This window comes from Oryx dammah, unplaced genomic scaffold, assembly GCF_014754425.2.
Source record: "Oryx dammah isolate SB20612 unplaced genomic scaffold, SCBI_Odam_1.1 HiC_scaffold_12, whole genome shotgun sequence".
Lineage (NCBI taxonomy): Eukaryota > Metazoa > Chordata > Mammalia > Artiodactyla > Bovidae > Oryx > Oryx dammah.
The window spans coordinates 51,298,580-51,314,941 of record NW_024070196.1 but is presented as its reverse complement, the minus strand read 5'-3'; the positions used below and the strand labels follow the sequence as shown (position 1 = coordinate 51,314,941).

The following is a 16,362-nucleotide window of genomic DNA, read 5'->3' as shown; positions in this document are numbered from 1 at the left end:
TTCATCTTGTGCATTGCGTCATGTTTTGCAGCTAAGAATCTGCAGCTGAAAAAGTATTCTATACATCGTCCTCCCATCAGCCTTGAGGAGGAAGAGATGGACCTCGAGAGTATAGAGAACCTCCCCGTCAAAGTACGTGTGGCTCTTTCTCCTCTTGGGTAGGGTAATGGGAATTTCATGTCCTTGGATGAGTCTGGGTAACTGGCACAATTCATACAAGAAATGTGTCCCGTTGGACTTCCCTGATGGTCCAGGGGTTAAGACTCTGTGCTTCCAATGCAGGGATCTCAGGTTCGATCCCTGATTGGGGAACTAAGACCCCACATGCCACACAGTGTGGTCAGAAAAGAAAAAATGAAAAATGTTAAGGAACATACTGTGTTGGAATAGAGATGATGGAATCCTGTGTTGGGGGTCCCCGAGGTCCCCCTCAGATTAAATGATCTGCCACAATGACTCACAGGACCCAGAAAATCTTTTGTACTCATCAGTTCAGTTCAGTTCAGTTTGTTCTCATGGTTATAGTTTATTTCAGTGAAAGGATGCAGATTAGAGTGAACAGAGAACAAGGCATACAGGGGAGAGTCCAGGTGTAAAAAAGAACGAGTTGTCCTTTCCAAATGGGGCTGCCAGGGCAGCATTCATTCTTCTTTTAAAAAAAATTTTTACTTTATTTATTTGTCTGTGCCAGGTCTTAGCTGTGGCACATGGGATCTTTAGTTGTGGCATGTGAGATCTAGTTCCTTGATCAGGGATTGAACCTTGGCCCTCCTGAGTTGGGAGTATGGAGTTGTAGACACTGGACCACCAGGAAAGTTCCCAGTGTTCATTCCTGCAGAAACCATGTGAGACAACACATAGGAGGTTGTGCCAATCAGAGGAGTTCACCCAGGCCTTGGTGTCCAGGGTTTTTAGTGGGGATCAGTCATGTCTGCATGAAGTCCGCACAGTTGTTCAGCAGCCCATTCTACTTTGCAGAGGTCAAACTGAGGCAGTATGACCCAGTTCCCCAGGCAAACAAAATCAGTTCACCATAAATCACATTTTTAGTGTAAACTCTCCAGCATAACCCAAGGGCCCAGGTCTACAGAGATGCTCATATCAGCCAGGATGTTCCAAAAGCTTAAAGGTCATCGCCGGGGAACTGGTTCAGGGCTAGCCTTTTCCTTTTCTTAAAGATTGTTTTTTTTTATGTCAACCATTTTTAAAGTCTGTTGAATTTGTTACAGTATTGCTTCTGTTTTATGTTTTGGTTATCTGGCTGCAAGGCATGTGGGATCTTAGCTCTCCAATCAGGGATCAAACCAATACCAACCGCATTGGAAGGTGAAGTCTTAAGCACTGGACCACCAGTGCTTCTTAACACCTGGAAGTCCCAGGGCTAGTCTTGAGTTCCTTTGGAATGTGTAGGGTTTGGACAACCCAGGTCTGCTGGGTCAACCCTTCACTGCACAAATCCCAGGGAGGGTTCATAAAGTTAGGATGGAGGCATTTGGCCTGAGCTGTGGCACCCCACTCCAGTACTCTTGCCTGGAAAATCCCATGGATGGAGGAGCCTGGTAGGCTGCAGTCCATGGGGTCGCTGAGAATTGAACACAACTGAGCGACTTCACTTTCACTTCTCACTTTCATGCATTGGAGAGGGAAATGGCAACCCACTCCAGTGTTCTTGCCTGGAGAATCCCAGGGACGGGGGAGCCTGGTGGGCTGCTGTCTATGGGATCACACAGAGTCGGACACGACTGAAGTGACTTAGCAGCAGCAGCAGCAGTGCTAATTGAAATTACTCTTAGTTGCCCATGAATCTGCCTCCCTGCAAAAAACCTGAATTCAAGACAGGTTTGTTGCAATTTGTGGTCCAGAGAAGCTTGATTAGGATATTGCTCAATTCAGTTTATTCAAGTGTAGCTGCAGTGGCCAGTTGGAAGAATCAGGCTTAGAGTTCATCATCTGAGTGAATTTTATTTTACTTTTTAAAGTTATTTTTTTATTTGGCTGCATCAGGTCTTAGTTGCAGCATGTGGGCTTGAGTTTCCTGACCAGGGATTGAACTTGGGCCCCCTGCATTGGGAGCATGGAGTCTTAGCCACTGGACCATCAGGGAAGTCCCCCTGGATGAATTTTAGCTCATGTCTGTGGTCCACTGGGAAGTAAGTTCAGCCAGTGCATGGAGAGAGAGCTCAGGTGTACACAAATATTAGGTGATTTGGGTGCATGGATATATCTCAGGGTGACTTTTTTGGTCCCTATGTTTCAGAAAACTGTTAAGCAAATGGTGGAAAAAACATATCTCCAGGTGCTTCGTACTCCTGTTCCTGAGGAGTTTCTGGACCAGAATGTTTTGTTTTTTCTCAGAAATACAAAAGGTATGTTTCCAGCGGGAGTGTGTGTGAGTGTGAGTGTGCATGCAAGTGCACGTGCGTATGTCTGAGACTCTTAATTTTTACATGTTCTTGAGAAGATAGCTTTTTATCAGTACAGTCAATCCTCATTATTCACAGATTCTATATTTGTAAATTTACCAACTTGCTCAAAATTTTTGTAACCCCAAATCAGCACTTTCAGCGCTTTCATGGTCTTTGAAGGACACGTATGGAGTGGGGAAAATTTGAGTCACTAGCATGCAATTACCCAACTGAGGTCAGGCAAGGCCATGCTCTGCCTTCTTATTGCATCAAACACTATAGATGAGTGTTTTTATTGTGATCTATTTAGTGCCAGGGTTTTTGAGTTTTTGTGGGGCTTTGGCAGGATTTCACTGTTTAAAATGTCTCCAAAGTGGAGTGCTGAAGCACTGGCTAGTACTCAGAGTGCAGGAAGGCTGGGATGTGCCTGACGGAGAAAACTCGTGTGTGATGTAAGCTTCGTTCACACGTGAGTGATGATGCTGTTGGCCGTGAGTCCAATGTTAGTGAATCAGCAATTATGTACAATAAGGTGTCTGAACAGAAACACACATAAGGTTGTACAGTAAGTCCCCTATGTACAAACGAGTTCTATTCCAAGAGCATGTTCGTAAGACCAATTTGTTCATAAGTCCAACGAAGTTAGCCTAGGTACCCAGCTGACATAATCAGCTATGTAGTACTGTGCTGAAATAGGTTTATAATACTTTTCACACAAATAAGACATAAAAAGACAAACAAAAAATTAAAAAAATTCAATCTTATAGTATAGGACCTTGAAAAAGTATAGTACTACAGCTGGCATACAGGAGCTGGCATCGAGTGAAGAGGCAAGAAGAGTTACTGATGGAGGAGGGAGAAGGGGTAGGGGATGGTAGAGCTGAAGGACCGTTAGCAATAGGAGATGGAGGGCAAGCTGCAATTTTACTCATGCCTGACATTGAAGGGACAGGCTCTTGTTTCTTGCTGGATTCAATCCTATCTATCCAAGGATCCAGTGATGTTTGGGTAGTACTGTATCAGCTATATCACCCATGCTTTTTTTCATGCTTGCTTCTGGACATCCTGGGCTTGAAATAAAGATACAGTTCGACTGTCCACTATACAGTACGCTATAGCAAAGTACACAACACACACGATGTTGCTTTTCGTTTCTTTTTTTGAACGTTGATGGGCCTTTGGATCACGACCTCACCTCTAAGTTCTGAGTTTCTGTACTTTGTTCTTCCCAAATGAGAGGGAACATAACAAGAAGGAGGAAAGATGACCAGCAGAGGCTTAGCATTAAACAGTTCTTGTTTGAGGAGGGGCCAATCTCAGCTCAGTGCTTCCCTATTTAACAATAATCACAAGCCAGGAACAGTAATCAGCCTTGGCCAGAGGGTATGGAATTTACCCCAATTTATTACTATTTACTCTCATCATATATATATATATATATTTTTTTTTTTTTTTTTTTAACAGGTATCTTTCATTGATGTCAAGCTTTCTTTTTCACACTTGGCTCTTACATAATTTCCCTTTAAAATAAATTTATTTCTGTAAAGAAGCATTTGATAGAAACCTATCAGGCAAAGAATAGTGTGCACATCTATACAGATGCAGGGAAAGGCATGCAGACTGAAGCTTGTGGTGTGTCCCAGTAAGACTCAGAGAACTGTCCCAGGGCAATTTGAAGTGTTTACAGAGCTGATTGGTGGTGATTAATTTTTTGGTGGCGTGGGGTGGGGTGGAGTTGAGGGAGAGGGTGGGAGCGAATTCACATCAAAGAAAACCTGGCCAATTCCGTGGTGACTCAGTGGTAAGGAATCTTTCTGCCAATGCAGGAGGCATAAGTTCGATCCCTGGCCTGGGAAGATCCCACATGCTGCGGAGCAATTAAGCCTGTGTGCCACAACTCCAGAGCCTATGCTCTAGAGCCCAGGAGCCCCAAGTATTGAGCCCACGTGCCTCAACTACTGAAACCTGCATGCCCTAGAGCCCATACTCTGTATAAGAGAAGCCCTCACAATGAGAAGCACCAAAGGTAGAGAGGAGCCCCCTGCTCGTTGAAACTAGAGAAAAGCCTGTGTAGCAACAAAGACCCAGCACAGCCAAAAATAAGTGAATAAATAAAAGAAAACCTGGTCAAGAGAGACTGTTTCCAAAAGTAATTAGCCTCCAATTAAAATAAATTTAAATTTTAAAAAATTTACGTTATTAAAAAAAAAAAATCCATGACTTGGGAATTCCCTGGAGATCCAATGGTTAGGACTTGACGCTCTCACTGCTGGGGTCCAGGTTCAATCCCTGGTCTAGGAACTAAGATCTCACAAACTGTGCAGTGGGGCCTAAAAAACAAAAAACAACACCGGCCCCCAACCCTCCGCCCCTGAATGCTATGACTTGAAAGGTACTTTGGTGATGAACTGGGGAGGGTTACTGGGAGTGGAGAAACAGACCAAGCAAAGAGTTCATCAAATGTTGCTAGAAAACCCAAAGTGTTTCTCTCCTTGTCAGGCTGTACACACTCCAACCAGATCAGTTCTTCCACGTGGCCCTCAGGTGCTGCTTGTGTGAACCTCTGAACCACTGTGCGCCCCTTAGCGTTTGTTTGTTTCTCAATGAGCACATATTCTGATCTGTGCCTGGATCATTCCTTTGTATTATTGGAAGAGGAGCTGGTTCCCACATGCTTGGAAATGTTAGCTGTGTCCACCTCCCTCCTCATCTCACTCCCCAAATCTGTTCCTGTCTAGAGACCATCTCTGAGGCGACTGACATGAAGGAAGCTATGGAAATTATGCCCGAAACGCTGGAGTATGGGATTATAAATTCACATGTGCTTGCTTTCCTGAGGGATGTTATATCTCAGGTAAATATGGATGGAAAAAAGAATCTCAGCACTTTTTACAAGTAAGGCCATCTGGGAATTCCCTGGTGGTCCAGTGGTTAGGACTTGGCGCTTTGACTGCCAAGGGCGCAATTTCAGTCCCCGGTCAGGGAACTAAGATCCCACAAGCCGAGCAGCTCAGCCAAAAAAAATAATGAAAAAAGAGTAAGGCCATTTGATTCATTGATTCTGTAAAGAGGTGGTTGGCAACTCTTAGCTTCCAGACACTGTCACGGGGTTTGTTGGTGGATCTGTGAGCAGGACAGATGACATCCTTGTGTTCTGGCTTATACTGGTGGAAAGACACTGAACATCAACACAAAAACAGGAAACTCAGGTAGTGATGGCTGGCTTGAGGAAATGAAATGCTAGCAACGTGGTAAAGAGGGCTTCCTTGGTGACTCAGTGGTAGACACTGCCTGCAATGCAGGAGATGTGGGTTTGATCCCTGGGTCAGGAAGATCTCCTGGAGGAGGTCATGGCAACCCACTCCAGTATTCTTGCCTGGAGAATTCCATGGACAGAGGAGCCTGGTGGGCTACAGCCCATGAGATTAGAGAGTCAGACACGACTTAGAGACTAGACACCAACAGCAACGTAATAGAAATGGCCTGTGTGAGTACGTGTGTGTTCAGGGGGTGGTGGTTAGGGAGACCTTGCTGGAGAGGTGACATCAGACTTTTAGACAATCAATTAAAAAAGCCCATAAGCAGGCTAATTCACTAATGATAAGTTATTAGGAAAATGTAATAGAGTGGGAGTAAGGTTTTCAGGAAAGATCTCCTCTGAAGCAGTGATACTGAATTGAGTGGTGGATGAGGTGAAGGCATCAAACAAGTGAGGATCTGGAGGAAGAGGATCCTGGGCAGAGAAAACAGCATGTGCAAAGGTCCTGAGGCGGGAGCAGACTCTGTTTAGACTACAAACAGAAGGATGACCGGTGCAGCTGGAGCATAGTGAGTGAAGTCTGGAAAGGAAAGTAGGTTTGAAGCATATGAATAAAATGATCTGGTTTGCATTTTTCTTCTCATCATTGTGTGTATAACATATTGCAGACGCAAGAGCTTAAGGAAGCAGTAGCTCTAATAGCAGGCTATGGAAGCGTCTGAATGCTGGATGATAGTTGTTTAGGCTCCAGAGTTCAATCAGGGGAGGGAGTGGGAAGCAGACAGCATCAAGAATACATTAGGGATGGAGCCAACAGGACTTGCTGATGATTTGGATATGGAGGTTTAGGAAAAGAGCATCAAGAATGACTCCTAGGATTTGAGTTTGAGCAACCAGGGGGATAATAGGGTCATTACTGAGATGGGGGAATGGAAGCATCTGGAGGAAAAAAAACCCAGACTCTATTTTGCACATATTAAGCTTGAGATCCCTTCTAGACATCCAAGATGAAGTGTGAGGCAGGATGAATGTCTAGAGATCAAGGGAGAACTCAAGGAATTCCAAATATATATTTTTTATTCTTTTTTTTTTTTTGGCCATGCCAAAGCACCTTAGTTCCCTGAGCCGGGATTGAATCCAAGCCCCCTGCTTTGGGAGTGTGGAGTCTCCACCACTGGACCATCAGGGAAGTCCTTCCAGCAAGTTTTTATTGAGAACCTACTGTATCCCATAGCAGCGACCACCATAGTCAAGGTCTGTATCTCACGGACTTTACATCCTAGTCAGGAAGATTCACATTAAGTGAGATCAATGAGAAAATACACAGTATGTTAGACCATGATAGGAGTTAAGGAGAAAGGCAAAGCTGGGAAGGGGGTTAGGAAATGTTGGCAGGTGGTAAAGATAGGACTTTTGAAATACTGGATAGGGTAACCAGGAAGACTTCAGTGTTCTCTTTTGCTGGGACTCTTGCAGTTGCCTCCTGATAGATTTCCCAGCTTCTGCTCATGACCCTATACTATATTCTTCACATGTCAACCAGAGAGATTATTTAAAATATGGGAGTCAGCAACATGTTGTCGCTGTTATTTGTACTATCTCAATTCAGTTCAGTCGCTCAGTCGTGTCTGACTCTTTGTGACCCCATGGACTGCAGCATGCCAGGCTTCTCTGTCCATCATCAACTCCCAGAGCTTACTCAAACTCGTGTCCATTGAGTCGGTGATGCCATCCAACCATCTCATTCTCTGTCATCCCCTTCTCCTCCTGCCTTCAATCTTTCCAAGCATCAGAGTCTTTTCCAATGAGTCAGTTCTTCACATCAGGTAGCCAAAGTATTGGAGTTTCAGCTTCAGCATCAGTCCTTCCAATGAATGTTCAGGACTGGTCTCCTTTAGGATGGACTGGTTTGATCTCCTTGTAGTCCAAGGGACTCTCAAGAGTATTCTTCAACACCACAGTTAAAAAGCATCAATTCTTTGGCACTCAGCTTTCTTTGTGGTCCAACTCTCACATACGGGAAAAACCATAGCTTTGAGTAGATGGACCTTTGTTGGCAAAGTAATGTCTCTGCTTTTTAATATTCTGTCTAAGTTGGTCATATCTTTTCTTCCAAGGAGCAAACGTCTTTTCTTGCTTCATGATTTTGGAGCCCGAAAAAATACTCTCTCACTGTTTCCACTGTTTCCCCATCTATTTGCCATGAAGTGATGGGACCAGATGCCATGATCTTAGTTTTCTGAATGTTGACTTTTAAGCCAGCTTTTTCACTCTCTTTCACTTTCATCAAGAGGCTCTTTAGTTCTTCACTTTCTGCCATAAGGGTGGTGTCATCTGCTCATCTGAGGTTACTGATATTTCTCCTGGCAATCTTGATTCCAGCTTGCACTTCATCCAGCCTGGCATTTCTCATGATGTACTCTGCATATAAGTTAAATAAGTGGGGTGACAATAATGCAGCCTTGACATACTCCTTTCCCAATTTGGAACCAGTCTGTTGTTCCATGTCCAGTTCTGACTGTTGTTTCTTGACCTGCATACAGATTTCTCAGGAGGCAGGTCAGGTGGTCTGGTATGCTCATCTCTTGAAGAATTTTCCACAGTTTGTTGTGATCCACACAGTCAAAGGCTTTGGTGTTGACAATAAAGCAGAAATAGATGTTTTTCTGGAATTCTCTTGCTTTTCTATGATCCAATGAGTGTTGGCAATTTGATCTCTGGTTCCTCTGCCTTTTCTAAATCCAGCTTGAACACCTGCAAGTTCACATACTGCTGAAGCCTGGCTTGGAGAATTTTGAGCATTACTTTGCTAGTGTGTAAGATGAGTGCCAGTTGTGTGGTAGTTTAAACATTCTTTGGCATTGCCCTTCTTTGGGATTGGAATGAAAACTGACCTTTTCCAGTTCTGTGGCCACTGCTGAGTTTTCCGAATTTGCTGACATGTAGAGTGCAGCACTTTCACAGCATCATCTTATAGGATTTGAAATAGCTCAACTGGAATTCCATTACCTCCACTAGCTTTGTTCATAGTGATGCTTTCTAAGGCCCACTTGACTTCACATTCCAGGATGTCTGGCTCTAGGTAAGTGATCACACCATTGTGGTTATCTGGGTCATGAACATCTTTTTTGTATAATTCTTCTGTGCATTCTTGCCACCTCTTCTTAATATCTTATGCTTCTGTTAGGTCCATACCATTTCTGTCCTTTATTGTGCCCATCTTTGCGTGAAATGTTGCCTTGGTATCTCTAATTTTCTTGAAGAGATCTCTAGTCTTTCCCATTCTATTGTTTTCCTCTATTTCTTTGCACTGATCACTGAGAAGTGCTTTCTTATCTCTCCTTGGTATTCTTTGGGACTCTGCATTCAGATGGATATATCTTTCCTTTTCTCCTTTGCTTTTTGCTTCTTTTCTTTTCACAGCTACTTGTAAGGCCCCCTCAGACAACCATTTTGCCTTTTTGCATTTCTTTTTCTTGGTGATGGTCTTGATCCCTGTCTCCTGTACAATATCACAAACTTCTGTCCATAGTTCCTCAGGCACTCTGTCTTTCAGATCTAATCCCTTGAATCTATCTCTCACTTTCATTGTGTAATCGTAAGGGATTTGATTTAGGTCATACCTGAATGGTTTCCCCTACTTTCTTCAATTTAAGTTTGAATTTGGCAATAAGGAGTTCATGATCTGAGCCACAGTCAGCTCCTGGTCTTGTTTTTGCTGACTGTATAGAGTTTTCCATCTTTGGCTGCAAAGAATATAATCAATCTGATTTTGGTATTAACCATCTGATGATGTCCATGTGTAAAGTCTTCTCTTGTGTTGTTGGAAGAGGGTGTTTGCTATGAGCATTGCGTTCTCTTGGCAAAACTCTATTAGTCTTTGCTCTGCTTCATTCTGTACCAAAGCCAAAATTTGCCTGTTACTCCAGGTATCTCTTGACTTTCTACATTTGCATTCCAGTCCCCTATGATGAAGAGGATATCTTTTGGGGGTGTTAGTTCTAGAAGGTCTTGTAAGTCTTCATAGAACCGTTCAACCTCATCTTCTTCAGCATTACTGGTTGGGGCATAGACTTGGATTACTATGATATTGAATAGTTTGCCTTGAAAACAGACAGAGATCATTCTGTCATTTTTGAGATTGCACCCAAGTACTGCATTTCAGACCCTTTTGTTAATTATAAGGACTACACTTATAATTTCTTATAAGGGATTCTTGTAAGAATTCTTATAAGGGATTTCTTATTTCATTTCTTATAAGGGATTCTTGCCGGCAGTAGTATAAATAATGGTCATCTGAATTAAATTTGCCCATTCTAGTCCATTTTAGTTCACTGATTCCTAAAATGTCTATGTTCACTCTTGCCATCTCCTATTTGATCACTTCTAATTTACCTTGATTCATGGACCTAACATTGCAGGTTCCTATGCAATATTGTTCTTTATAGCATCGAACTTTAGTTTTATCACCGGTCACATCCACAACTGGGTGTTGTTTTCGATTTGGCTCTGTCTCTTCATTCTCTCTGGAGTTATTTCTCCACTGATCTCCAGGAGCATATTGGGCACCTACTGACCCGGGCAGTTCATCTTTCAGTGTCCTATCTTTTTGCCTTTTCATACCGTTCATGGAGTTCTCAAGGCAAGACTACTGAAGTGGCTTGCCATTCCTTTTTCCAGTCGACCATGTTTTGTCTCTATTAGGGTACAAATACGTTCAAAGCCAGAGGCAACTTAAGTGCATGAATTATTGAATATGAGGTTGTGTGATTTGTTTCTTTTTAAAACATTTTTTGTTGGGTTACAGTTGACTTAAAACATTACATTTGTTTCTGCTGTACAGCAAAGTGACTCAGTTATAGATATACATATATCCAGTCTTTTTTTTATATTCTTTCCCCATATAACTCACTACCGAGCTCTGAGCAGATTTCCCTGTGCTATATAGTAGGTCCTTATTAGTTATCTATTTTATATATAGTAGTGCAGGTATGTCAATCCCAGTCCCCCATTTTTTAAATTTATCCCTCCCCTGCTCTCTGCATTCCTCCCTGGTAACCGTAAGTTTGTTTTCTACATCTGTGACTTTTCTTCTGTTTTCAAGGGCATTTGTACTCAGCCATAAAAAAGAACAAAATAATGCCATAGGCAGCAACTTGAAATGGACCCAGAAATTGTCCTACTGAGTGAAGGAAATCAGAAAAGGCAGCTATCGTATGACATCGCATATATGTGGAACCTAAAAGAGCGGCACAAATGATTTGATTCTTAAACTTGGCTTTTCAGGTTTTCTTGCCAGCCTTGTCCTTCAGTCAGCACAAGGATGCCAGCCTGGGACTCACGTCTGGAGAAGTCTTAGACTCTTTTGATTATGACATAGACCTACCTAGCATGCCTGGGGAAGCAATAGAATATCACAGCATTCAGTTAATACGAGATGAATTTTTAATGAACATCCAGAAATTTGCAAGTAGTATTCAAAGAACAATGCAGCAACTTGAAGGTAAGGCTTCAGTGTTTCTCCTTGGTTAAGCAGGATGTTTCCATTAAGAAGAATTTACTTTTGGACACAATGGGGGATGGAGAGGTGGGATGATCTGAGAGCGTATCACTGACACATATATGTGACCATGTGTAAAATAGAGAGCCAGTGGGAGTTTGATGTATGATGCAGGGAACCCCAAACTGGTGCTCTGTGACAACCTAGAGGTGTGGGATGAGGAGGGAGGAGAGGAGGGGTTCAAGAGAAGGGGATATATATATATATATATATATACACACACACACACACCCCTATGGCTGATTCATGTTGATGTAGGACAGAGGCCATCACAATATTTTTATTATCTTGTAATTAAAAAAAAACCTAAAAAGAAGAAGAAGAATTAAGAGTACAGGAGATTTTTTGGTTTTAATTCATGATTGTTCTTTTTACCTGCTCCTGATGTGAAAGACACAGAGCTGGTCTTTGTAAGAAACATAAAGGAGAATGAAGAATGACAAATCCTTGTCTTCAAGGATTTTATAATCCAGGGCCCAAGGAACTATGGCAGAAAAAGTAACTTGAGATAGATATTAGGGTCCTTAGGGCTTGGAAAAGTGAGACCCTTTGGGAGAAGTGGTGAGGAAATCAAAGAGGACTTCCTGGAGGTGGCAGCATTTGACCTCAATCTGAAATGATGAGGAATGCATTGGTAGGTGGAATTGGGGAGCAAGGGCATTTCAGTCAGGGAGAATGTGGACCTTTGTGAGGTTCTTTTTGCATTCATATTGCTAAGCACTCTATGAGATTCAGTGTGCTAAGCACTCTGTATTTTCAGTCTGAAGATCTAGCCTTTTAGTATGAAAAACTCTCTTGATAATTTCCTCCACTATTTGTCTGTTTCCTTTTGCTAATATTCCTATTGGGTGTGTGCTGCTGATTCTGTTACTTATCTTTTCACTTTTGTTTTCCATCTCTTTGTCTGTGTATTCTACACAAAGAGTTCCTAAAGAGTGCCTAAAGAGTTCCTCAACCTTTACCTTCATAACTTTTGATTAGACTTTCACTTATTCTGTGATTGTACCTTTTCCATAGCATTCTGTTCTTGTTTGATGGATGCTATATTGTCTCAAATCTCTAATAGTTGGAATTAAAACTCCCCCCACCCCCATCTTTTCTTTTATCTTAGTGTCCTCTGAAGTCATTGTTGCTGACTTATCTTGGATTGTCTGTTTCATGCTGGAGACGTTCCTAAATATCTATTGAGATCTGGTTGGTTGTTCAGTTTTTAAATTGACATTAGGTTGTAAACTCAGGAATTCTTATTAATAAATAGCTAAATCATTTTGATGGAGCTTGATGCTGCTACAGTGATCTAATTATCTAAAATATTTTAGGGACTTCCCTGGTGGTCCAGTGGTTAAAAATCTTCCTTCCAATGGAGGAGATGAAGGTTTGATCCCTGGTTGGGGAAATAAGATCCCACATGCTGGGCGGGGGTGGCAACTAAGCTTGCATGCTGCAACTACTTAGCCTACACTCTACAGCCTGTGCGCCACAAGGAAGATTCCACGTGCTGCAACTATAAGACCCGATGCAGACAAATAAATAAATAAAATGTTTTAGTACATTCTAATGAAAGAAAGTGATATATAGGAATATGAGGATCATGATGTACCAGGCTATATACTCATGTGTGGAGAGAAGATCCAGAATTACCTGGAAGATTATTGTCTGTAACCATTTCTTCCAAACTACTGACTGACTGTCCATTTTTATTCTACTAGGTGAGATCAAGTTAGAAATGCCAAGCATCAGCGTAGAGGGAGAGGTATCTGATCTGGCAGCTGACCCAGAAATAGTTGAAATTTTGGAGCAATGTGTGATAAACTGGTTGAATCAGATATCTACAGCCCTTGAGGGCCAGATGAAAAAGACACCACAGGTAATCCAGTTCATGCTTGCCATCCTGAGAAAGAGCCAAGAGTCTTGGAATCTGTGTGATCTAGCCTCTTTTCTTACTGTTTTGTGACCTTCTTAAAAATATTAAAGTAAACATACCTGAGATGTCATTCTTGGGCTTTCTAAGGTTAGTGTGCTACCAGATGACTCCCTGATATTGATAAAGATAATAGTATATATCAGTCAGGATGTTTGAGCTGAAAGAAAAAAACAGCAACAACCAGGAAATCTAACTCAGCTGGCTTAAGCAAGAAAGAGGATTTATTGGCTCATTGAAAAGTTCAGAGGGCAATGCTGGTTTCAGGTACAGTTTGATCAGGACTCTGGCAATCTAGCTCGGTTTCTCTGTAAATTTCTTGGTTCCAATCTCCTCTCTGAGTGGGGTTCCTCCTCGGGCTGGTCTCCTTCATGGTGACAACTTGCAGCAGTTTCTGACTCCACATCCCCACGCCACTTTGTCCAGAGAAAGATGGAGTGTCTAGCGTTCCCACCTGGAGTCCTGAGATTCCCTCCGATTGGACCATCCTAGGTCAGGTGTCTGCCCCTGAAGTCCTTGCATGGGTTAGCTCCTAAATATAGAGCCTTTGGGAAGAGGGGCATGGATGCTGGAGGAGCAACCACAGTGTCCATTCCCCACTAATGATGATGATGTTTGTGTGCTCATCGCAGGGTAATGGTCCGCTGGCTGAGATTGAATTCTGGCGGGAAAGAAATGCCACCTTAAGTGCTCTGCATGAGCAAACAAAGCTTCCAATAGTCAGAAAAGTCTTGGATGTGATGAAGGAGTCAGATTCGTTGCTTGTGTCCAACTTGCAGCCCGTCTTAACTGAATTGTTCAAGTTCCACATGGAGGCCTCCGACAACGTGAGGTTTCTTTCCACAGTGGAACGTCATTTCAAGGTAGGCTGGGTACACTGCACTTTGGAAAGTCAGCCACATGGATTTAACTTCTGTTTGTTTATTCAGCATTTTTAAAAATTGCAGTAAAATATATATAACATGATATTTATTATTGAAACCACTTGTAAGAGTAAGTTTGGTAACATTCAATACATACCCAGTGCTGGGTACCCATCGTCACCTCCTATATGCAAAACTTTTTCACTGTCCCCAACGTAAACTCAACATCCCTTAAACCACAAGTCCGATTTCCCCCTAGCCCCTGGTAATCTCTATTCTAATTTCCAACTCTATGGATTTACCTGTTCTAGGAATTTCATAGAAGTGGAACCATACCCTATTTGTCCTTCTGTGTATGGTTTATTTCACTCAACATAATGTTTTCTTTCCTTTTCTTTTTTTGTATTTGACTGCACTGGGTCTTAGTTGCAGCATGTGGGATCTGGTTTCTTGATCAGGGATCGAACCCAGGTCCCCTGCTTTGGGAGCTCGGAGTCTTGGCCACTGGACCACCAGTGAAGTGCCAATATAATGTTTTCACGACTCATCCATGCTATAGTATATGTCCGAATCTCATTCCTTTTTAAGGGTCAGTAATTTTCCACTGTATACACCACATTTTGCTTATCCATTCTTCTGTTGATGGACTTTTGGGTTGTTTCCCACCTTTTGGCTATTGTGAAGAATGCTGCCATGAATCTGGGTGTACAGATATTTGTTTGAGTCTCTGCTTTCAATTCGTTTGAGCATATACCCAGGAGTAGAATTATTGGGTCGTATGATAATTCTGTGTTTTCAAAAAAACATTTCTTTATTTACAGCTGTGTCAGGTCTTAGTTGCAGCACACGGCGGGTGGGTGGGGGTCTTCATTGTGGCCGGTTGGCTCCTTAGTTGGGGTCCAGAGGCTAAGTTGCCCCAGGGCATATGGGGTCTTACTTCCCTGACCAGAAATGGAGCCCATGTCCCCTGCATTGAAAGGCAGACTCTTAACCACTGGACCACTAGGGAAGTCCCACTATTTCTATATTTAACTGTCCATGAACATTTTATATTTAGCTCTTTTCCACAGTGAGCGCACCATTTTATTACATTCCCATCACAAGTGTAATTTCCTTTCCACAGTTCCTCTCCCCTCTGATTTGTCATGCACACAGTACAGTATTCCAAGGCCAGGAGTCAGTATTATTGTTCTAGTAATGAGGCCAGTAAGAGTCCTGTTTGTGTGGTTGAGGGGGTGCTCTATGTGTGGTGAAGTACTGTGAATGTGTTGACCCCAGTCCTGAATATCCCACAGCTGCATATGCAACCTCGCTGAGCCTGTTTCCTTCTCTGGAAAACTGAGCTCATGAGAGAACCTACCTCAAACAGTGGCGGGAAGGTTCAAGTTAACTTATGCATGCGGAGAACATAGTACGTCAGGAGCAGCATCAGGGGTCAGCAGCATCAGCGCACAACAACAGCACAAGTGGCACCTGGATAAGGATCGAGGTGGGCCCTGTAAGCGATCAAACAACTGGTCAAATCTGAGGGCTTGAGGTCCAAGTGGACTCTGCCTCTAAATTGATGTTGGTGATAACGTTTCCTTGCTTGAAATTTATTTATCATCGCTGCAGAGCAAGTGGCTTGCAAAGACCAGTGAAAGGCCAGCTTCTATCACTCATGTAATTGCTTTTGTGGTTTTTTGCCATCCCTTTGTGAATCTGAAACTTACTTTTCTTTAAGTTAACTTTAGATTTATTCATATATTTTTGTGTGGGTAATATAGAGTCATCTTAAACAATCAAGCCTGTGCAGGTATTGGTTTGATATAACAGTTATTTCTAATGTACACTAAAGTAAGTATACATTTTCTCTTTCTCAAGTTTTCATCAAATATTTAGAAAACTAGAAATGAAGTTAACAGAAGAAATTAGGATCAGATGGTAGCAAAACATTTCATGCATTAACAGTCTTGAGAGTTCCTTAAAATAAGTATATATTTTTCCCTTAAAATAAGTGTATTTTTTAAGAGTTCTGTTGTCAAAAATCATCTTACTTCTTGCCAAAGGACACATACCCTGGAAAATACTGGCACTGGATAAAATTACCTCTAATGCCAACTTTGATTCACTCAGTGGCACTCCTGCCACTAAATATAGAATAATTACATATGTATACACAAATCCGTACTCCATATATATATCTGCAAATTGCTTTATTTATTTTAATTGTAAATCTTATCTTTCCATATCAGTGCATACAGACCTACCTATTTCAAACTTCTTTTGTTTATTAAACACTTTCTTCCATGATAAGAACTTTTTTTTTTTAATTAAGAAGAATGTCCTACACTATTAGTGGGAATGTAAGCTGG

General features: G+C 42.1%; 1 protein-coding gene and 1 non-coding gene across 2 annotated transcripts in view; both read left to right on the top strand.

Annotated features, from left to right (window-relative positions):
• The window catches only part of DNAH10 (dynein axonemal heavy chain 10), a 158,111-nt gene that overhangs the window by 8,356 nt on the left and 133,393 nt on the right, over nt 1-16,362 (top strand). The window contains exons 3-8 of the mRNA XM_040250606.1: nt 32-132; nt 2,258-2,366; nt 5,144-5,259; nt 10,951-11,167; nt 12,934-13,091; nt 13,778-14,008. Of these exons, the coding sequence (XP_040106540.1) occupies nt 32-132; nt 2,258-2,366; nt 5,144-5,259; nt 10,951-11,167; nt 12,934-13,091; nt 13,778-14,008 (932 nt within the window). The remainder of the gene's footprint in view (nt 1-31; nt 133-2,257; nt 2,367-5,143; nt 5,260-10,950; nt 11,168-12,933; nt 13,092-13,777; nt 14,009-16,362) is intronic.
• Nucleotides 240-312, top strand: TRNAG-UCC. Its single transcript has one exon. It is a non-coding gene; the product is annotated as a tRNA-Gly (tRNA).